This window comes from Toxorhynchites rutilus, chromosome 1 (genome assembly GCF_029784135.1).
Source record: "Toxorhynchites rutilus septentrionalis strain SRP chromosome 1, ASM2978413v1, whole genome shotgun sequence".
Taxonomy (NCBI): domain Eukaryota; kingdom Metazoa; phylum Arthropoda; class Insecta; order Diptera; family Culicidae; genus Toxorhynchites; species Toxorhynchites rutilus.
In genome coordinates this window covers 10927682-10951953 of record NC_073744.1, presented here as the reverse complement: position 1 = coordinate 10951953, position 24272 = coordinate 10927682, and the positions used below count along the sequence as shown (strand labels likewise).

The 24272-nt window shown below is 38.8% G+C and overlaps 1 protein-coding gene across 1 annotated transcript in view; it reads right to left on the bottom strand.

The window, feature by feature from the left end:
• Nucleotides 1-3364: 3364 nt before the first annotated feature.
• LOC129766974 (protein serrate) overlaps nt 3365-24272 on the bottom strand; it is a 162466-nt gene continuing 141558 nt past the window's right edge. Inside the window, exons 14-18 of the mRNA XM_055767572.1 lie at nt 14629-14784; nt 14106-14567; nt 13673-14019; nt 13381-13590; nt 3365-6827 (exon numbers count right to left, since the gene is read on the bottom strand). Of these exons, the coding sequence (XP_055623547.1) occupies nt 5979-6827; nt 13381-13590; nt 13673-14019; nt 14106-14567; nt 14629-14784 (2024 nt within the window). The 3' untranslated portion in view covers nt 3365-5978. The remainder of the gene's footprint in view (nt 6828-13380; nt 13591-13672; nt 14020-14105; nt 14568-14628; nt 14785-24272) is intronic.

Here is a 24272-nt window from a genome sequence, read left to right as displayed (position 1 = left end):
CGGAGCAGGAGCAGGAGCAGGAGAAGGGAGCAAATATCTACACATTCAGCGCGCCTCGCTTTCTCTTTTGTGCTATCGATTACATTGTTATGTTAGTTTGAGAATATGCTTCGCTATTCGCTACAGTCGGAATGTATGTACACTCAAAAAAAAAGTTTAAAATACTTGTTTTTTGTAAAAACAAAAACATTGAGAACTGGCTGAGAGAACAGTTTCCTATCTGTGCATATTAATACATACAAAAAAAAAAAAAAGACGCGAGCATAACTAAACAAGGAACTGTCTATTCAGTTTTTTTCTTTCATTTTCATCAGAGAGAATATTCTATCGCTAAGTTAAATTAACATTTGTGTGTGCGTGTGCGTGTGTTGTGTGTCGGCTTACATTAAAACAGCAAAAAAAAAATCATGAATCGGAAGAGGGTAGGAGATGAAGGGTTCACAGGGTTCGTCGTGCTCTTTAAATGTAAAGAGAAATAAAAAAAGAAGATCCTAGCATTATTAAATTACGTCTTTCTCAGTGTTCAGTTGTTTCATAAATATTCTACAGTGTTTCGTTGTCTGCGTTGTCGGCGCCCTAAAATTAGTACTTCTCCTTATTTAATATCACATTACACTTAACTGTACACGGATGCACTTGAATAAACTTTTTTTTTTTCTGACCTGTTTGAGAGAGCGCGTTTGAAGGCGAAACATTTTTTTGCTTCGCTATGGTGCAATTCCAAATGAAACCGAACTAAAAAATGCAGATTTTAAAAACTTGTATTTTTGATTCGAACAAAAGTTTGTATTCCGTTCGGGTTGGAGGAAATATGAGTTTTACACAGCATTTGAGATTTTTTTTTTGGCTCAAGTGTAATTTTTGGAAAAGGCGTATCGATTTTAGTAAGAGAAATCTTTGATCTCAAAAACTATGAGTCGTACCGAAAAAGTGTCTTAGGAAGAGTTGTAGAGTATTGATGTTAAAACGTGAAAAAAATGTACACTGAGAAAAAAATTAGTACAGGTCGAAATAAATTTTTTTTTTTTTCAATTTCAAATATGACTTATTTCAAGAAAAAATGTAACCTTCCAACGTTAAGCTGAAACATAAGTGGGTATTAAATGTAAATTGGGATAAAAATCGTGATTTCTGAAGATTTTGCGTGAGTTTTCACCAGGAATTGTTTACATCGATATTGCAGCGAAATTAAGAAAGATAAAAGTAGGATGTCAAAAAACAAATGGTAGAGCGACTAGAGAGCTTTTATTTGATTGATAAAAACAATCAAGTTTGACTTGAATTTTTAGGGGGAGATTAATAATAAAACATTGAAAATTACTAACCTTAAAGTTTTCACTTCAAAAATGTTATTTTAATTCACAAATTCAGACGTTTCACTAGTATATTATGTACTAAATTTTCTCATCTTTCGAATGAAAGCAACAGAATCGTCTTCTGTAGCGTACTTTTAATGCAGAGCCTGTTTGAGGCAACAGAGTTCGAAACAAAAAAAAAAGTTCTATAACTCTGTTGTTGTTGAAATTCCAACATACGCGTGGAAGGATTTTTTTCATCAAATATGATCATCTATCACCTCCTGAGGGACTCTGGATAAATTTATTTTTTCGTGTCAGAAAGGTGTTTTCTGACTTTAAGAGGATGAATCAAAAATTAAATTCTTCTTTTATATTCAAAAAACAAAAAATATATGCATAAAAACGAATAAAAAAAAATTTTTTCGAATAAAAAAAAACTCTTCATCAATCTCTTTCTAAACGCAACCATTGTTGGGGTATTTGAAAGAACATTTCTAATTTATTGTCCTTTTCAATTTAATTTTTTTTTAAATTTATATATGTTTTTTTAATCTTTTTTTTTCATTTTTTCATATGAAATAAAAGTCATGTACAAAATTCAAAAAATAAGTCCAAGATGGTAAACTGGGTTTGACGAATTTTTATGAATTTTCGAAACTTCGAATTTTTGTATGTTAACAATTGTTTTTAGCCACAAATTATGAATCCTGATGTTATTTAAAACAAAAAAAAAACTCTTCATCGATCTCCTTCCAAACGCAAACATTGTTGGGGTATTTGAAAAAAACATTTCTAATTTATTGTTCTTTTCAAATTGATTTTTTTTAAATTTATATATGTTTTTTTAATCTTTTTTAAATTTTTTCATATGAAATAAAAGTCATGTACAAAATTGAAAAAATGAGTCCAAGATGGTAAACTGGGTTTGACGAATTTTTATGAATTTTAGAAACTTTGAATTTTTGTATGTTAACAATTGTTTTTAGCCACAAATTATGAATCCTGATGTGATTTAAAACAAAAAAAACTCTTCATCAATCTCTTTCTAAACGCAAACATTGTTGGGGTATTTGAAAAAAACATTTCTAATTTATTGTTCTTTTCAAATTGATTTTTTTTAAATTTATATATGTTTTTTTAATCTTTTTTAAATTTTTTCATATGAAATAAAAGTCATGTACAAAATTGAAAAAATGAGTCCAAGATGGTAAACTGGGTTTGACGAATTTTTATGAATTTTAGAAACTTTGAATTTTTGTATGTTAACAATTGTTTTTAGCCACAAATTATGAATCCTGATGTTATTTAAAACAAAAAAAAAACTCTTCATCGATCTCCTTCCAAACGCAAACATTGTTGGGGTATTTGAAAAAAACATTTCTAATTTATTGTTCTTTTCAAATTGATTTTTTTTAAATTTATATATGTTTTTTTAATCTTTTTTAAATTTTTTCATATGAAATAAAAGTCATGTACAAAATTGAAAAAATGAGTCCAAGATGGTAAACTGGGTTTGACGAATTTTTATGAATTTTAGAAACTTTGAATTTTTGTATGTTAACAATTGTTTTTAGCCACAAATTATGAATCCTGATGTGATTTAAAACAAACAAAACTCTTCATCAATCTCTTTCTAAACGCAACCATTGTTGGGGTATTTGAAAAAACATTTCTAATTTATTGTCCTTTTCAATTTAATGTTTTTTTAAATTTATATATGTTTTTTTAATCTTTTTTATTTCATTTTTCCATATGATATAAAAGTCATGTAGAAAATTCAAAAAATGAGTCCAAGATGGTAAACTGGGTTTGACGAATTTTGTGGAACATCGAATTTTTATGAATTTCAGAAACTTCGAATTTTTGTATGTTAAGAATTGTTTTTAGCCACAAATTATGAATCCTGATGTGATTCAAAAAAATTGAAAACAAAAAAAACTATTCATCAATCTGCTTCTAAACGCAACCATTCTCGAGATATTTAAAACAAATATTTCTAATTTATTGTCTTTTTTATAGTAAATAGGCTTTTTTAATATGTTTGTCGTGTTATACCGCCATGTTCAAAATTTTTATGAATTTCATTTCATTTCATTTCCTTTTCGGTTTTTGAAATTTGAGATGACAATTTTCGCTGCCACCCTAACAAACATCATTACTCTCCTCGAATCAATGTGTGTGCGAACATTATGAACAGAGGAGACGAAACGAACAAAAGAGTGCGCTCGAGTCAATTTTCTATGTGTATCATACGATGGCTTAACGCGGTAAGGAAAACGAGATTCTACGTGGTCAAGAGCTGTGTCAAAAATTCGTGGTCAACATGTACGCGAAGAAGAGAGAGCGAACGACTGCGATTCCTACGACACAATCAACAGAAACGGTGTAAGAAGGAATCAATTCGCTTGCGAGACTCTATCGTGAGCAACACCGACACAGCCTTAGTATTTCAATGTCAAGAAGAAATCCATTTTCATGATATTACAGCATGTGTTCGTGAAAATGGTAATGGATTTTCAGGTGGAATAAGCACACTTTTGAAACAAAAATCATATATTAAAATTCACTCTAACGTATCAAATACGTGTTCTATGAAAAAGGTTTACTTTTTCATATTCTCTGCAGGTCGTGTATAATCTTGAACAAAAATTGTGTCTGATAATCATTTCATATCTATATGAATAAAGAAGATTCAACAAATGTGATGCTAGGCGCAAAACTCGAGGAAGAAATCGTCCGATTTGAGTCGCCTTTATTGTTTCTTTTAATTTGTCTCTGCCCATAGAGCAATGTTAAGGCGAAAAAATCATTGCCCTAAAAATGAAAAGTTACTGTTTTGGTACATCGTCGTCTATCTTTTAAATTACAGAGCCCGCAGTGCAAGTTTTGCCCCCCCTGTTGTATATGAATTAAAATGGGTCGCTAAAATGGGAAAATTCGGAAAATTTTATTCTCATATGTCCTGAAGTAACATGCTGCATTCAGAAGGAGATTGATAAAGAGTTTTTTTTAATTTTAAATCACATCTGGATTCATAATTTGTGCCTGAAAATTATTGTTAACATACAAAATTTCCAAGTTTCAAAAATGCATAAAAATTCGATGTTCCACAAAGTTCGTCAAAAACAGTTTACCATCTTGGACTCATTTTTATCATTTTTATAAATTAGAAATATTTTTACAAATATCTCGAGAATGGCTGCATTTAGAAGGGGTTTGATGATGTGCTTTTTTATTTAAATTATATCGGGATTCACAGTTTGTGGCTAGAAAATATTGTTAACATACAAAAATTCCATGTTTCGAAAATTCATAAAAATTAGATCCTCCACAAAGTTCGTCAAAAATAGTTTTACCATCTTGGACTCATTTTTTAAAATTTTGTACATAACTTCCATTTCATATGTACAAATTAAAAAAAAATATTAAAAAAATTGAAAAAGACAATAAATTAGAAATGTTTTTTTTCAAATACCTCAAGAATGGCTGCATTTAGAAGCAGATCGACAAAGAGCTTTTTTGTTTTAAATCATATCAGGATTATTAACTTTTGGCTAAAAATGATTGTTAACATACAAAAATTGGAAGTATCAAAAATTCATAAAAAAATCGATGCTCCACAAAGTTCGTCAAAAACAGTTTACCATCTTGGACTCATTTTTTAATTTTCTACATGGCTTTTATTTCATATGAAAAAAATTAGAAAAAAATTGAAAAATACATATATAAATTTAAAAAAAATAAAATTGAAAAAGACAATAAATTAGAAATGTTTCTTTCAAATACCTCAAGAATGGCTGCATTTAGAAGCAGATTGATAGAGGTTTTTTTTTTTGTTTTAAATCACATTAAGATTTATAATTTGTGGCTAAAATGATTGTTAACATACAAAAATTCGAAGTTTCAAAAATTCATAAAAATTCGATGTTCCACAAAATTCGCCAAAAATACCAAATTTTCCATCTTGAACTAATTTTTTAAAATTTTCTTCTTGACTTCTATTTCATATGAACAAATTAAAAAAAAAATTAAAAATATATATTTTAGATTAAAGTTTTTTTTTTGTAAATAAAAAAAACTATCACCTTTTTTTCTCAGTGTAAATTTTTCAACGTTTGGACATCGATACTCTATAACTCTTTCTAAGACGCTATTTCGGTAGGACTCATGGTTTGTGAGACATAAATTATCGAAGATTTCTCTTACTAAAATCGATACGCCCTTTTCAAAAGTTACACTTGAGTCAAAAAATTCCCAAATGCTGTGGAAAACTCATATTCCCTCCAACCCAAACGGAATACAAACTTTCGTTCGAATCAAAAATACTCACGTTTTTTTCATTTGTCGATTTAATTCGGAATTGCTCCTATGGAACGCGCCAAAAAAGAAGGGAACGTAAATAAAAGGAGTACGGAGTTTATGAACTTGGTTAATTGCACACCTTGTCACTGTTTTTTCATCATTTTTCGCGGGTTCTTTCCCCGCTGTCTCAGCATACAGTCTAGATTTTCGCTATATTTACAAAGGGGGAGACAAAGTCAACAACGTTTTGTGTTCGGGAGTGAGGGGGAAAGGCAAATAAATATTTTGAAGATATAAAAAAAAATCTATAAGATGAGAATCTCACTTTCCAGTATTGCTTAACTGAGAGTTTGCAGTGTCGTCTTTTTCCGTGTTCGTTTACACGTGCACCGTGAGCACATCGGACTCGGATATTGCCGCCGGTGCCGTACTGCTGGGTGACGTTGGCACGTTGGTGCTGCTGACCACGATGCCGACCGCGGTGGCGGAAGCAGTGGTAGCAGCAGGAGGAGGCACCGCGGCGGCGGACGATGTGTGATCGTTGATGCTCCGCTTGCCAAAGTCTTTGTGTTGGCTCTCGATCGAGCTGACGATGTTCTTGGTGATGTCCGCATTCTGCGTCTTGTGGAGCAGGATGTGCGAGTTCCGGTTGGCAGCCTTCTGCTTTTCCGGATCCTTCTCGTACTCCGCGTCGGAGCCGCAGCTCGGGTAGAGCTGCTGAGATCGGTGCAGTGCGGTACTCGGACCGGCGATTTGATTGATCTCCGGCGCCGGATTGAGACTGAGCTCCATGGCACCTCGCAGCGAGCTGGCACTTCCCTTGAGCGGATTTGCATACCGCCGGAAGTTTTCCTCGTTCTGCAAATTGTTGCTCTTCTCCTCCTCGTGGCCTCGCGAGAGGTCCAGATGAGGAGACAGGTTTGTACCGGAGCCCGAGTGGCTCTGAAGTCGCTGGCGCCAAATCAATGCCACGAAGGCCCCCAAGCAGAGCGCCACAATGGCGATTCCGAAGCCTATCGCTATCAGATAGTTGGAGCTGCTGACGGTTTCGTTGATCAGTGCTGTTTCCACCTTGACCTCGAGGATCGAGGTGAGCGGAGCCGCTTCCGCGACGTCCGACTGGAAGGAATCGTTCTGGACGCCCTGCTGGCGGGAGAGTATCTCCGCCAGAAGCCGAACCGCTTCCGTCAGGGAGCTCGAGCTGGCGCCGCTGTCCGTTGGGGTTGACTGTGGACGAAAAGATACAAAAAAGTTATAGAGAATTCTATCCAAGACACGAACGCTTAGGACGTAGGACTACGTTTTCGTTTTATTTAAATTGCTTGTTTATCATTTCGGCTATTATTTTTAAATGCGAAGAAATTTAATAAATCACTCTTTATTGGAATGTTTCGGTGAGCTTGAAAATGGGTAAACCATTAACTCTTGGCTTTGTAGTTTGCTTACCCAGTAGTATTGTTTTATGAGATCTGATGGCACATAAAGGGTGTGTCACATCAAATTGCATCACGGAAAAAACGCTGTAGAAATTTAATTTTTAGGAATTATATCTTCAGCTTTCGCTTATAATCAGATAAGAGTGTATAGATCACGTTGGCCATGCTTCACTGTCAATTTTTCGTAAATTTGGAAAAATGTCGTCGAACGAAAAAGAGCGTCGTTAATTAATCCTGTGCCCTAATTTCGAGAATCCGGAGTTGTCACATCGGGACATCGGTAAGATGCTGGGAATCGTCCAATCCACGGTCAGCAGAGTACTAAAACGATACTTCGAGAACCTAACCATCGACCGGAAGGTGAAGAACGGCAAAAATGGATGCTCAGTCAGTGAAAAAGATCACAAGCGCGTAGTTAAGCAGTTTAGACGTGATCCGAGAAGTTCGGTCCGGGATGTCGCCAATAAGCTGAATTTGTCAAGTTCATTCGTCCAGCGGACCAAGCAGCGGGAGGGCCTGCGTACATACAAGGTTCAGAAGGCTCCTAACCGCGACGAAAGGCAAAACATGGTGGGGAAGACGCGAGCCCGGAAGCTGTACACCGAAATGCTGACGAAGCCGCATTGCCTGGTAATGGACGACGAAACCTACGTCAAAGCGGACTTTCGTCAGCTGCCGGGACTGTTGTTCTTCTCCGCAGAGGACAAATTCAGCGTTCCGGAGGAGATTCGCAAGCAGAAACTATCCAAGTTTGCCAAAAAGTACATGGTGTGGCAAGCGATCTGCTCTTGCGGGAAGCGGAGCGCCCCCTTCGTGATGACCGGCACGGTAAACGGGCAGGTTTACCTTAAGCAGTGCCTACAGAAGCGCTTACTACCACTATTGAAGCAGCACGAGGGCCCGACCATCTTCTGGCCAGATCTCGCTTCATGCCACTATTCAAAGGACGTGTTGGAGTGGTACGAAGCCAACGGGGTCACCTTCGTGCCAAAGGAAATGAACCCGCCCAACGCGCCGGAGCTTCGCCCAATAGAGAAATATTGGGCGATTATGAAGCAGGCCCTCCGGAAGAACCCAAAAGTTGTCAAATCGGAGGCGGACTTCAAGAGAAAATGGATTTCTGTTCAAAAAAAAACTACAACCTGACGTTGTACAGAACCTTATGGACGGGGTAAAGAGGAAGGTGCGAGCATACGGGCTTGGGCTCGAAGTATGAATAAAAAGAAAATGTCAAAAGTTGTTTAATAGTTTTTATTTTACTGTCTAAAATTTTCAAAAGGATCGGTCTACTGGGCGAATTTTTACAGCGTTTTTCCGTGATGCAATTTGATGTGACACACCCTTTAGATCAGTAGGCATATTTGGAATTTCCGAGGAACACTATTTCTTCGGGCGTATTTTGTTGACTAACCAAACTCAAAAAGAATGAATTGTATCGCTTCTGCCATTCAACTGAATACATCCAGCAACATGTGGGACCAATGACGTGTAATGTTGCAATGAAGCTCACTAAGAACTTCATTATGCGTATGAACATACGCGCTGTAATGTCATGACAATGCATTGCGTTCGACCTGGCAATAGCAGAGGCTGTGTCGGCTTTGTATATGATAGCGTCTCGCAAGTGAATATATTCTTCCTCGCACCGCTTTTGTTGATTGTGTCTTATGAATCACAGTCATTCGCTCTCTACCTTCGCGTACATGTCGATCAGAAATTGTAGGCACAGCTAACGACTTCTTTGAATGGCGTTATCCTGTCTATGTTGAATCATCATAAAAATACATGGAGCGCACCTTCTTGTTTGTTTTTGTAGGAGAAAAATCCCTTCTGACTAGCACTTTAGTCACACTTATTCTAGTGCATGGCTGTAGCATAGTTCAAGCATAGAAATCATAACTAAGTACTAGTAAAAGTGAAGCAAGAACTACTACGTTGAGAATGCGAACTTTAGGAACGTTAGAGCCTTTGAAGAAGAACGCGAATAGAGTCGTATCAACGGTGTGTGTCAACGATGAATTCCAGATTATTGTTTTTTCTCGCGCCATTGTGCAATCCTCTAAAATGATTCCAGTAATGCTTGCGAATTTGATCTATACACATGCTCTGTAGCTTTATCAGAATTTTATTAGAATTGGAGACAATATCGTGATTATCATCTTTCAATCCGAGCAAGTGTTATTTGAAGAATTTCAATAATTCAAAAAGGCTTTCAGCTCTCCGGCGATGCGCCTGGTTTTAGACGAATTGAGGTTACTTGCGCATGTGTGGATGTAAGTTCGATGAAGCGGATGTAGCGCCATCTGTCATTCAACAATGTAAATAAATTCGTTCTGTTTGAAAAACGAACGACGGTTAAATTTTTGAATATTGTTTGTGAAGTAATCGCGATTGAAAATGGGGTCGAAGCCGCCTGACGCGATCCGAGTCGACCGCTGACCTGTTGTCGGAAGCGGCGGTCTCTCGCACGCAAACCTGTGTTCCACTGATTGCCCGGTTAGTTTGAAACATAGGATACGTTTGCCTAGTGCATGACGTTTGCCGTTTGCTTTTTTTTTTTTAATATAACATTCATGGCAGGTTAAAACTATTGTACTTTCGAAGATGCCAATAAGGTAAACAGTAAAGTACTTCATCTAGTCATACTTTCGTGGAACATATTTGCGCTTCAGTGGAGCACAGTTTGGGTCATTTTGTGCCATGCTAATGTGAAAAGTAGTCCTGAATCAATACCTTTATTCCCTTACAATGGCTTTATTTCTCATCATTGTTGGTGTATTCGTTTCTTTTGTGGTTTTCTTGCTACCGACAGTTGAATTTGGGCCCGTAAGAAACCCGTCCAAGTCGCGCTGGGCGACGAACGTGTTAAAAACATTACCTGTTCTCCGTGCGGCATTAATACCCATAATATTTCTCTGCGTCTACTTTATTCGATGATATTATATAATATTAAAATATTTATTTTTTTGGGAATAACAGGAAATGTGTGTATAGACAAAGCAAAATAATAAGTAAAAGTGCTTCGAAGAACATTAAGTTATCATTTTCATTCAAAACTATTTGAACCCGCTTTTAGGCATGCAAAACTGATAGAGTATCTTTCATTCACGCCAGCTTTAAGCTTTTATAACGTCAATATACCTCCGCTAACGCGAATTTCATCGGAATAGATAAATAATAAACGAATGAAAGAATAACCGCTATACAAGGGCGAACCGGAGAGCTTTATCATGTAGGCTATTAGGACAGCTCTCATTTCCAAACAGGAAATCTGTGTAAAAATAAATCGCGCAAATTCCTGAAACCGCGTTAAAAGCGGCTTCAGTGTACTACGTAAAAGTAGGTAATTAGTAGGCCATTTTGCCATTTCAGTATAGTTGATTTATTTTATGGAAAAACAAAATCACTTCTTTCCTAAATGGGTACTTTTAGGGTACGACATAAAAAAATCCACTTGCATAAATTTGTTCTACCGCGTGTTTTCTTCATCGATGCATCCCTTGGTTTTGATAACAGGTTGTTTACATCTGACACAAACATAATTTTCGTAGCTATTTAGTCAACTTTTCGTGCGTAGTGACGTGATTTTGACGCTGAAGACGCGTCCACATTACGCCAATCGGCATCGTTTGGCCTTAGCCGCCGGGGAAAGCCGAATAAGTGTGGACGTGCCGCCCGGGCTTGCGGACGAGCCGAAAACCGATTCAAATCATGCCGAACCCAACCCGAAACAAGTCGGTCCGGATCGAAGAAAGTCGAACCAAAACAAAACGAAGTAAATTCGCGTTGATGGCATTCTGCACGCTAATCATCCGGGAAGTAAAGAAAAACCCACGAACGACCATTCCGACGATTAAAGAAAGGTTGGATATGGACCTTTTTAATCGCACTATTCGATGACGCTTGGTGGAACGAGCCCTGAAGAGCTACTTCCCCAAATAGCAACCGACGATCAGCAACACCAACAACAAAAAAACGACTTTAGTTTGCGAGGAACAATGTCGACAAGTCGCTCAAGTTCTGGAAGCGCGTTATGCGGTCGGACGAGTGCAAGTCCGAGTTGTTTAACAAGAAAAGACGTTTCCGTGTGTGACGAAAGAGCGGCGAGGGCCTTCAGGACCGGTATCTACAACCGACTATGGAACACGATGGTGGAAGCATCATGGTAAGGGGTTGTTTCTCGTGGGCTGGGGCGGGAAACTCAGTGCAGATAAACGATATTATGGTTACATCGACATTCAGTGTGAAAACCTAGAAGAATCCATGCTGAAAATGAGGCTGGAGGAAAACTGAACCTTCAAGCAAGATAATGACCAGAAGCATACCGCGAAAAAAACAGCTGTATTCTCCCGATCGGCCTAGATCAAACCAATGGTGTAGCCACCCCAGAGCCCCGACTTGAATCCTATTGAGATATATGGGCGATTTGGGTGCAGTTGCAGTTGTATTGCGTTGAAGTCATCGTTTTTTTTTTTTTTTTTTATCCAAAATATATATTTTATTAAGGCTCATATGGCGTCAGCCTAACGGGGCCGGGAGTTCAATATTTTGACAATGTTTGCTTAGACTATGTTAGTAATATGTAACCGATTACTCGCGGTTGACTCGAGGTTAGTATTACAAGTGTTCTCATAATTGGTATGTCGCAGTCTTCGATGCTCTGTACGTGTGCCCGACACGGGATACTTCCTATTGGGATGCAGCTGACCATTAATCAGCAACGCCCCCCTAGTATGTACCCCATATCTAGCGTGGTGCGTCTTTCTCGACTCGAGGAATCCAGGATAGAATGGTCACTAGCCGGCGCAATCATCAGCTCGTGTAGAGTTGTCATGAGCGGTACAACCTTTGGCTCTTGTTGAATAATCAGTGGACTGCACAACCTTCGGCCCGTGCATCTGTAAAGAGTGTGTGTATGTATTGCCGCGACTAAATAAAAGTTTATCGATCGGATAGGAGGGATATGAAACGGGGACACAACGAAGGAAACATCATTAAACGTTGACATCGGCGTTTCTGAGGAACAGGTATAGATGAAGCAGAAGATCAGGATCACGGCTACCTAAGATATCCCGGACGGGGATATCCGATTGTCTGCCTTGTGCTCTCAGTGCTCTAGAGAGCTGAGAGCGAGCAGCATGGAACCGGATACACGACCAGACAACATGCTCGATGTCGTGGTAGCCATCGCCACAATCACAAAGATTGTTTGCTGCGAGCCCAATGCGATAGAGATGCGCGTTTAGGTTGTAGTGATTGGACATAAGCCGAGATATCACGCGAGTGAAATCACGACCTACATTCAATCCCTTGAACCATGCACTCGTCGAGACCTTAGGGATAATCGTGTGTAACCAACGACCGAACTCATCACCACTCCACATGCGCTGCCAACTTACGAGCGTATACTGACGAGGAATGTGGAAAAATTCATTATAAGCAATTTGCCTTTCAAAAAGTGTGCCTTCTAAAGCGCCCACCTTAGCTAGCGAGTCCGCTCTCTCATTTTCCGGAATCGAGCAATGAGAGGAAACCCATACTAAGGTAATCTTGAATAATTTTTCGACCAAAACACTCAATAGTTCTCTTATTCTAGTTAGGAAATAAGATGAGCGTTTATCGTCATCGTTGGTGGAGACAGTTAGCATTCCACATGGCATTCCAGCAGAAGCATTATTTTCTTTGTGAGCCTGCGATGATGGTCGAGCTTGATTTTTCCCTACATAATGTGACGAAAAACATTATGACATTATCATGCTTTGCCACGGCTCGGCTCGATGTGTTGATTGCAATGCCAGATGCACAGCGAGTGAAATATTCGCTCCACAGCTCGAGGGAAAACGAAGATGACATAAAATAAGCAGAATGAGAAAGACAATACATTCTCGCTCGACGCTCGCCGGTAACGATTTTGCTTCGATGGCCAATTTTCCTTTTTTCTTATTCTTCTTGTTCTGTTGAATTATAGAGACTACACTTTTTCAGTTCATTTGTCTCTAGAGCTGAGAAGGGCCCTTGTGAAGAAAATTCTGTTCCAAACTCCTCCTGGACCTGCCTTGAAAAAGACACTTCATTGTCGTTGGACGCTCGTCAGCAAACCGTGTACGGTTTCTACGACATCAAAAGACGTTCGTTATGAAAATTTTCCTCAGAGGAGATGCACTATTTATAAGCTAGCGACAGCGTACTCACTGTGCAAGGATGAGATTTACATCGCAAATATTCTCTGCTGATTGTTTGGTATCCTTGATGAAAGACGTAGTTCTACGTCAAAAAGCGATTATTAGAATATTTTGAACATTGTTTTCGGTACGAGTTTATGAACAAAGAGGAAGAGTACTCACCAGAGTCACCTCGATGGTGTCGTTGGTACCGGTTTTGATGTCACACAGTAGCACAATAAAGATTGAAACGTCAAACGACGGACTCTTGATTAGTTTCTCGCCAAGCTGAAGCCGCAGGACGTGACACATTCCGTCCACTGAGGTACCTTTCGCCAGTCGAGCAATTTCCAGCAGGATCGAAACTCGGGCACATTGCGTTCCCAGAGTTGCCTAAACGACGGAGAAACCAAAGAAAAAAGTTCATCAGTTCACAGGTTCCTTGCGTGCGTCGTCGGCTCCAAGATGATCTTACCTGATTTGGCCAGCAATCGATGGGAGCTGGGATGCGTGGAGGAGCCACCCTTCGCGATGGTTCAAACGTTCGGCAGTCGCCCCTGGGTGTGCAGGGCGGGGAGATACAACTCTCCTGCGCCGCCGGAACGCACACCTGATGGCTCTCGCAGGCATTGCCCGAATGACTGCGGTTCAAGCAGTTGTTCAGGCCACACCAAAGATTCGAGCAGCGTGGCTTTCCGTTGGTGCAAACACACGAATTGCAATTGCTCTCGTCGACGGTCGCTGGCAGATCCTGGCTAACGAGTGGATCGTACGGCGAATTGGTGGTTGTGTTCGAGCAAACCGACGAAGGATCCGAAAGAACTGTTTTGAGGAAGAAAAAAAAAACGGGAAAAAACACAGTTAAACTCTGGTTCGTTGTACAAGCCATCGAATCAGGGGACACTTACGAATTTCACACCGAACACCGCGTCGTCCGACGGGACAGATGCACGTGAATCCACCGATCCCATCCTTGCAGGTCGCTCCCCCGAGACAGGGTTGTGGCGAACATTCGTTCACGTTGATTCGGCAGTCCGGCCCGGAGAAGCCGCGGGCACACAAACACCGAAACCAACCCGGTCCGGACTCGCAGGTACCTCCGTTGTGACACGGTTGACCCTGGCACTGATCGACCGGTTCGTTGCAAAACGGTCCTCCCCATCCGACCGCGCAGCGACACTGGGAGATGCCCGAAATTGGCGACAGCACACAGGACCCACCGTTCAGACATTGCCCGGGCATGCATTGGACCGCTCGTTCCGCGCAAGTCTTCCCGGTCCATCCGGGCTGACACTCGCAGCTAAAATCAGCGTCCTCGTCAATGCAAATACCGTTGTTTTTGCACGGATTCGATATACACTCGTTGACGTCTGCGCGGAAAAATTTATGCTTAATATTTACCCTTGCATCATGCGAGAAAATAAAACTTACTGTGTTGGCAAAAGCTTCCCGTGAATCCCGGCTGACACACACAATTCGATCCCATCGGGGTGCTTTCGCACTTCCCACGGCCACTGCACGGAGTCATCACCGCGGCCGGATTCGGCGGCACCGCCGTTTCATTCATCATCGGCATTGTGCAGCCATCTTGAGGAGGAACCGACAAAAAAAAACACACACAAACAAACGAATAATTAAGTAATTTGTCATCGTTTTTGGAGCGCCAAAGCCAAAGCGCGCGCAATTACCGAAGAAATTAATAGCTGTCGCTTCGCACGCCCAAACTGTCAATCTGGCCGCAGACTTTGTGCCGCGGGGAACTCATTAATAGTTAAAAGTAAATAAATTGTAAAATTGCTTCATTATCTACGCTGTTGCCGCCGTTGCAGCAAATGAAAAATTGTAGAAATTATTCCAAGCTCAATTAAAGCAGGGGAAAAAGGGAAACGCTTTTCCACACAATGCAATTACACGATTGTGGCTTCTGGAAGACGAAGAAAACGAGGAAGGTACTTCGTAGGTACCCTAATCGTTGGTTTTTATCCCCCTGATGAAGCGATTTGTCGCTTTTTTCCCGCTGCCAGTTAATTATGCAGCGATTTCATTTGTTGGAGTCAACGTTCTTTGTTCTCTTGCCTCCCCCCCTTACCTCTTTCGACCGGTCGGTTAAATCAAACATCGTTAAATAGGAAAAATGTTTAATTTTCCAATCTACCTGTGTAAATAATGTGTCCGGAGGGGTTCGGCCCCTCTGTAAACAAGACAAAAAAAACGGTGTAAAAAGTGAGCTTCGCCTGTTTGTTTGCTACAATGTATCTTTCTCGTCTTTCCTCAATCCGTTCATACGAGATAAGTCATGACAAGTATTGATAATTCCGCGTCGAAGATGGCCATGAATAAGTCCTCAACGATTTGTCAGTGAAACAATTACCCGTTTTTTGTTGCGCTTTTACAGCATCCACCCATTGAAGCGTTATGCCATTAGCCTCGAGCCCTAGGATTCTTGTATTAATTACCATCCCAGAAGAATTCGAGGCGGCGAAGCCGCAAGGAGCAAACTCATCCATTTTGGGGCTAATCGGAGTGTGCAGACGAAGCAAAAAAAAAATGTGGTGAGTAATCTCAAGCCACCATAACAAGAAAAAACCAGCAAATTGTTGCGCTCACAGAAGAAACAAGCCACAAACAAACCGAAAGGAGGAAACAAAACCAAAGGTGATGGCGAGAATGACGATTTGCATATTTTATGACCGTGTGAATTCTGAAATGGTTTCGTCCGCGCGAAGCGGAGGCCTCAGTGCAGTGGCGGAAGGTGATTAGATTATTGCCCGTGGTGGCAAGGGATTACAAGTCGCGGGGGCACCGCCACGTGGCAGATGCCGAGCGGCATACATAAATCTACGACCTGATTGGAACTGTTGGGGGTGTTTAGCTATATGTATGACATGTGTGCCGCCTAGTTTTGCTTCCTCGCCAGGAAATTGTGATTGATGTACTCGGTTCTTGGGACAACAATTGCACGAAACACATGCGGTCTTTCATGTTTTATGTTTGGATAAATACATGAAATTATGGATCGTTAATGGGATGGAATGGTTGTGCAATATTCGTCGTGCACTCTAATTTTCAACCATTGAGCATCGACAATGGAAGGCAAAGCCTGCTGCCATCCATCAGGTGTTTTGACGTAGGATTACGTCTTTCGGGAACATACTGGGGTACAAATTGAAAATCGAAAATCGAGCACATCGTGAAAATTGTCCAATTTCAAACGCTTATTGCTCAGTCATTCCATGATGGATTGATGAAATTTTTGCGTCAATCGATTCCAGCACTCCATAACAATTTTCTATATTGAATAAAATAATATATAATCACGTTATGATATGCACACCAAAGGACCACGATCAGCACATTCCAAACATCGTACGATCGCGGCCAGCCAATAGCCATCGTTCCGCTGCATCAGCATTACTCATCGATATATACCAGCAGCAGAACCCACGACGCTGTTCAGTTCTCATTCAAATTCTTTCCGTGACCGTCCACGTTTGCTTAATAAATGATATTTAGATAATAAACTGTATGTTGATTATAATAAACGTTTTTTAAAAGCTGAACGTCGAAGGCCACAACAAGATTGGCGCAGCCGTGCGGTTTCAGTGAGTGGAATAGTAACGAGTGTGAAAAAACAGTGTTATAATCAGGATTGGTAAATCCGATTAGAGTGAATCCGCGAAACATTAATACGAACTGTAGAAAGTGCTAGCATCTGACGCCGCTATCAAAGTGACGAAAGAGTTGAGGTTCCACCGCACACCGCACCCCACCACTGGAAGAACCGAAGAACCCCGCACACACGATTGCAAACGGTAAGTTTTTTTTCTCTCTTCTTTCTACGCCCCCACATTCTAAGTGAAATAAAACTCGCCCCGGTCAGTGATTTTTTTTGTTGTGCATCGAAGTCCGTTCTAAGAGAGAGACTCGGACGCAATTTTAATTATTACTTACCGCGTGGAGTAAAAGTGTTCTAAGAGAAGTTTTACTCCACCTGGAATTGTGAATTCTAAGCGAAGCACACTTCCAGAAGCCACACGAGTTCTAAGCGAACGTGTGTGCTTAAAAATTAACAAATTTGTGTAAACGGTGCAAGGCTTCATTAATGCCAAAAACACCAAAAAGTGCTCTGAAGAAAACTCGCAGCTTGTGGAAAAGCATTAATCACAGCAATTGCGACTCTTCGGACTCAGAAGAAACCATTTCATCCGTTGACTCAGGAGACTTGGCACACATCCCAATTGAGAATCCCCCCTCATTGGAAAATTTATTAATTGAAGAAAGCTCAGATATGGAGCAAATCGGCGCGCAACTCCAGAAAATGATGGAGATGATGGACGCATTTTCCACCAAACAAAAGGAACATGACGCCATGTTCCTGCAAATTGAATCGCATTTAAATGGAACAACGCCAGCAGAACAACCTACTGCACAACCGGTAATATACGAATATCACCAACCAACAACCAGTTTTGAGATGCTATGCAGAATTCCGGATCCAATCAAAATGATTCCAACATTCGACGGCAATTCGAAACAATTGAATGCGTGGCTAACAACTGCTCAGGAAACACTCAATGCTTTCAAAGAGCACGTTACGCCAGTGCAATTTAAAATGTATACCACTGCAGTAATACATAAAATCCAAGGGAAAGCAAAAGACATAATATGTCTTGCCGGTAACCCAGACAATTTTGAGCAAATTTCGGAAGTTCTGACAAATGCTCTCGGCGATCGTCAAGAACTTTCCACGTATAAATGCCAGTTATGGCAATGTAAAATGACTGAAAATATGAGTATTTCGAGATACTACAATAAATCAAAAAATATTATTCAAAATATTAAGACCTTGGCGAAACAAACAGAAAAATACCGTAACAACTGGGAAGTCATAAACGATTTTATAGAAGAAGACGCCTTGGCTGCTTTCATCGCCGGACTAATCGAACCATATTTTGGCTATGCTCAAGCCGCAAGGCCGAAAGATATAGAAGATGCCTATGCATTTCTATGTAAATTCAAATCAAAAGAAATAACAGCACAAAACATGACTTTTGATTATTCTCCAAAAAAGTATCAGAAGAACAAAGATTTCGATAACAAATCAAGCAGTAAAAATCCTCAATTGAATAAAAATCAGAAACCCTTCAAATTGGATCAAAAAAGAGAGCGAAATGAAATTGAACCGATGGACGCTACTACTACACAGAGCCGTCTGACAATAAATAGGAAAACAATAAATAACCATGAGACAGTCAAAGATGATCCTGAGGATGATATTGCAAAATCAGACACTGAATCTGAAGATGATCTTGATCTAAATTTTCACTTGGGATACACAAATCTAAATCCAACTTAAATTACTTACCCTATCTCAAAATTAAACATCCTAAAAATAATCAAACCCTAAATATTTTGATAGATTCTGGAGCAAACAAAAATATTATTGCACCAGGAATCTTGGGAAAAACTAGCACCGTACCAAATACGAAAATAAAAAACGTGTGTGGAACCAACAGTGTAACCGAAAAAGGAAAAATTGCTTTGTTTAACGGCGCTTTCAAACCCTTCACGTTTTACGTCTTGAAATTTCACAACTTTTTCGACGGCTTAATAGGATCGGAAACATTGGCAGAACTCAAAGCACGCATCAATTACGAAGACGAAACACTAACACTATTAGACAAACAATTTTCATATGCCAAATTTTACCCCACCAAACAACTTTACAATCATTTTGTAACAATTGAGACCACAAATAACGGTGATTGGCTTGTCCCCTCTTATCAAAAACTTTACAAAAATATCTTTATTAATCCTGGACTCTATAGAGCAGAAAATAATAAAACAACCGTCAATGTAATTTCCACATGTAGAAACCCCATAAATATCCCGAAAATTGGATTAACAGTTAACAATTTTGAAACCATTTCTCCCTTCCTAATAAAACACTCAGAATGTATTTCTGAAAATGAAATTAATGACATCATTAGAACAAATCATCTTTCATCATTAGAAAAAACCAAATTAATTCAAATTCTTCACCAACATCAAGCAGTTGTATCTAAAAAGGGGGAAAAACTCACATCCACATCAGCCACTAAACATAAAATTTTAACCACTAACGATATGCCAATTTACACAAAAAATTATCGGTACCCACATCATTTCAAACTAGATGTTCATGAACAAATACAAGAAATGTTAGATAATGGAATAATTCGACCTTCCAAAAGTCCGTACTCCTCACCCATATGGGTGGTCCCAAAAAAAACAGACGCATCTGGAAAGAAAAAAGTACGAGTCGTAATCGATTATAGGAAGCTTAACGAACATACTATAGACGATAAATATCCTATGCCTCAAATTGAAGAAATTTTGGATTCCCTAGGAAAATCTGAATATTTCACAACTCTTGATTTAAAATCGGGATTCCACCAAATTCCAATGGACCCGAAACATATCGAGAAAACAGCTTTTTCTACAGACAAAGGGCATTTTGAATTCACTAGAATGCCTTTTGGGCTTAAAAATGCTCCCGCAACCTTTCAGAGAGCAATGAATGATATCCTCGGTGATTATATTGGAACGAAGTGCTACGTGTATCTTGACGATATAATTATTATTGGATATAATCTAGAGAACCACTTAGAAAACCTTCAATTAATTTTAAAGCGTTTATCCGATTTCAATTTAAAAATTCAATTAGATAAATGCGAGTTTTTGAAAAGGCAAACAGAATTTTTAGGACACATCATAACATCCGAAGGAGTAAAACCAAATCCCGAAAAAATTGAAAAAATTCTTCAATGGCCTTTACCGAAAAATCAAAAAGAAATTAAACAATTTCTAGGTTTAATCGGTTATTACAGAAGATTTATTAAGGATTTTTCAAAAATCACACGACCCATGTCGAAGTATTTAAAGAAAGACTCGACAATTGAATTACAAGACACTTCATACATAAATTCCTTTAATACTCTTAAAAAAATACTATCCACAGACCAAGTACTGGCATATCCGCAATTTGATCATCCCTTCATTTTAACTACGGATGCATCTGGCTTTGCATTAGGAGCTGTCCTATCACAGATACAGGACAATGTCGAAAGGCCAATCGCATTTGCATCACGAACACTTTCGGATACCGAGTCACGATACGCCACAAATGAGAAAGAAGCATTAGCCATAATATGGGCGGTAAATAAATTTAAACCTTACCTGTATGGTCAAAAATTCACTCTTGTTACGGACCATAAGCCTCTAACGTTTATCAAAACTTCTGATAAGAATTCTAAAATCTTACGATGGCGCCTAGACCTAGAGAATTACGACTACGAGATTAAATACAAGGAAGGAAAATCCAATGTTGTAGCAGACGCCTTAAGCAGAATGCCAATTGAAGCAAATGTTTGTATCACAAATAATAACACATCTTCTAATATTTCAGATCCTAGAGACCAAGAGGACGGTGAAGCATCTGTCACCAATAATCCCCCACAATCGGACAATCCCGAGAACCATCCAAACCTTTCCGATTCCCAAACAATTCACTCTGCCGACGACTCCTCCAACTATTTCATCCATTTCTCCGAACGCCCGTTAAATTATTTCCGTAACCAAATGATTTTCAGAATTTCTCGACTGGATACCATAATACAAGAAACCCTATTCCAAAATTATCACAGAACTATAGTATCTCAAAATTCTTTCGATAAAGATCAAGTTACACACTTTCTCAAACTCTTTCATAACGGTAGACAAACTGCTCTCATGGCTCCAGAAAACCTCATCCAAACTATCCAGGAATCTTACAAGGAAAACTTTAGTCAGAAAGGCCATTTTGTTTTCACAGACCGAATGGTAGAAGATGTTCAAAATGAAAATAGACAGGACCAATTAATTGCAAAAGAACATGAAAGGGCACATCGCGGTATTACCGAAGTTGAAGCTCAAATTAAAAGATCTTATTTTTTCCCCAACATGTGCATAAAAGTGAGAAAATTTATAAACTCTTGTGAAATATGTAATACCCATAAATATGAGAGGAAACCATTCAACATAAAAATTTCTCCTAGGCCCATTACCGAAAAACCATTAGAAAGAATACACATGGATATATTCATAATAGATAAACATTCCTTTTTGTCACTTATTGATTCATTTTCAAAACATCTTCAAATGATATTTATAAAATCAAAGAATTTAGTACATGTTCAAAAAGCACTAGGAAAATACATAAGTACATTTGGAGTACCCAGACAAATCATAACAGATCATGAAACAACATTCAGATCTATTCATCTTAAAGACTTTCTCAGCCAACTAGGAACACAGATAGACTACGCAGCATCTTCCGAATCCAACGGACAAATAGAACGTGCACATTCTACCATTATTGAAATATTTAATACAAACAAGCATAAATTCAGAACTATGGGCACAAAATCAATTGTTAAATTATCTGTAGCATTATATAATAACACTGTACATTCTTCAACACAATACACACCAAACGAAATTCTCTTTAACCAAAATAATATTGTTAACCCTCAAGAAATAATTAAAGACGCACAAGAATTATTCCTCAAAGCTAAGTTAAATATGGAAAAATCACAAAAACAAATTGTAAAACAAAATTCAAAGAAAGAGGAACCTCCAATTATTAATGATAAACAGGAAGTTTTTGTTATTCCCAACATCCGTACCAAAAAACAAGCTAGAGCCAACAAAACCAATGCTAACGAAGTAACAGATCGCACATTCAAAAATAACTGCGAAATAAAAAGACACAAAAATAAAATTAAAAGACCAAAAAAAAGATAACTTTTCTCTTTCTATCTCACATTGTATTACAGATGCTCATCTCATACATAGGAATCATCATCGTCATCTCAAGAATTTCATGTCAGGAGCTCACCATAAGAAATCTTCATAACGATCTTATATTAATGCAGAAGATTGGTTCTTGCAAAATCCAAACGGGAAATATTAGGATAATACATCCAATTAATCTTACAGACCTAGAGTCAACAATCAACCAACTTACAAGTTTGGTATACAATAATCAAAAGAATAATAATGTACTTAATCAGATTAGCAAGCATAAAATACGCGAATTGTATTCTAATTTTCTACAAATTAAACCAACTATTCATAAGAGGACCAGAAGATGGGACATCATAGGCACAGCATGGAAATGGATCGCCGGCAGCCCCGACGCCCAAGACCTACGAATCATCAACAGGAGCTTGAACCAACTAGTCAGCGAGAACAATCATCAAATCAAAATCAACGAACAGATTGGCAACAGTATCTCTGAATTAACAACCGCAATTAATCAAATAATTGAGAAACAGCATATCAATCAAATCATCCTCGACGATATCGACATAATTACAACAATTCTGAACATCGACACTATCAACAAAATTCTAATCAACATTCAAGAAGCAGTACTCTTCTCTAAAATGCGAGTTACCAATAGCAGAATATTATCCAGCAAAGAAATTAACCTGATAAAAACCATCCTCAACAATCAAGGAATTCAAATGGACATACCTGAAGAAGCACTCAATCTAGTGACCCCAAAAATAGCCACTAGCGAAAATACTTTACTGTACATTATCCACGTCCCAGAAATGGAACCGGAAGAATCAACAATTATCCGTATATACCCAATAAATCAGAACGGTATTGTTATAAAAGAATATCCCCAATTCGTAATCAAACAAGGTAGACAACTCCTTACCACAACGGAACCAGAAAACTACGTCCAATTAAACATTTACACAAAAGAGTTCAAAGACTCATGCATTTACCCACTTATAATGGGCAACGATCCGCATTGTGTGATGGAAAAAAGTGAAGAAACATCTGCAAAATTAATAGCTAATAACAAGGTCCTGATCACTAATGCAAAAGACCAGGAGTTACGTTCCGATTGCGGACCTAGTAACAGACATCTTTCCGGAAGTTTCATAATATCTTTCTCGAACTGCACGGTTACCTACATGGAACGCAACTTTACTTCAATCGACAAAATTAGCGAAGTTGAAATATTCCAAGGAGCTCTTCATGACCTTTCCATTAAAAAGCAAATCATAAACGATCACGATGTGGCAAAAATAGAAGAAGTAGCACTCTCGAACAGGAAACATTTAGACAAAGTATTCCTTCAACAAGAATCCGACCAAAAATGGAAATGGAGTCTAGTAGGAGGGACATCCCTGTCCTCAACTCTATTGATTATTATTCTATTTTTAATCTATTATCATCTGAAAGCTACTCAACAAAGGAAATCAAGGAAACGCCAGAAGTTGATAAACCTCGAACTCAACAACATCCTGCCAGGAATTCAGAATAACCAACCAAGTGCCGAGGACGACACTTTTTCACCCCCCCGATGAATCACGTTATGATATGCACACCAAAGGACCACGATCAGCACATTCCAAACATCGTACGATCGCGGCCAGCCAATAGCCATCGTTCCGCTGCATCAGCATTACTCATCGATATATACCAGCAGCAGAACCCACGACGCTGTTCAGTTCTCATTCAAATTCTTTCCGTGACCGTCCACGTTTGCTTAATAAATGATATTTAGATAATAAACTGTATGTTGATTATAATAAACGTTTTTTAAAAGCTGAACGTCGAAGGCCACAACAAGATTATATATCATGAAACAAACTATCGAACAATTGAGAAATCGCAACCCCTAGCCTAACGGAAATATCCACTTCTAATTGGTCGAAGTTGACGACACATGCGGCGGTTCCCTAACAGAAACATCAAAACCAAGCTGCTTGGGGGAAATCAACATTGCAAATACATGAAAGCAGGGGGGCTTTTGTTCCTACCGAAATGTGTTCCCTAACAGAGCCATCAAAACCAAGGTCCCCGAGGGAAATCGGCATTGCAAATATATGTAATTCGGGAGCATTTTTATATTACAAGCAGCGTGAGTGATACGATTGATTCTAGCAAATAAAATTTAAATTTGGAACTTTAATGTTGGTTGCTTCGTGAAATTTCATATCAATGACCAATCGTGTATTGTGAAAAATTTAACA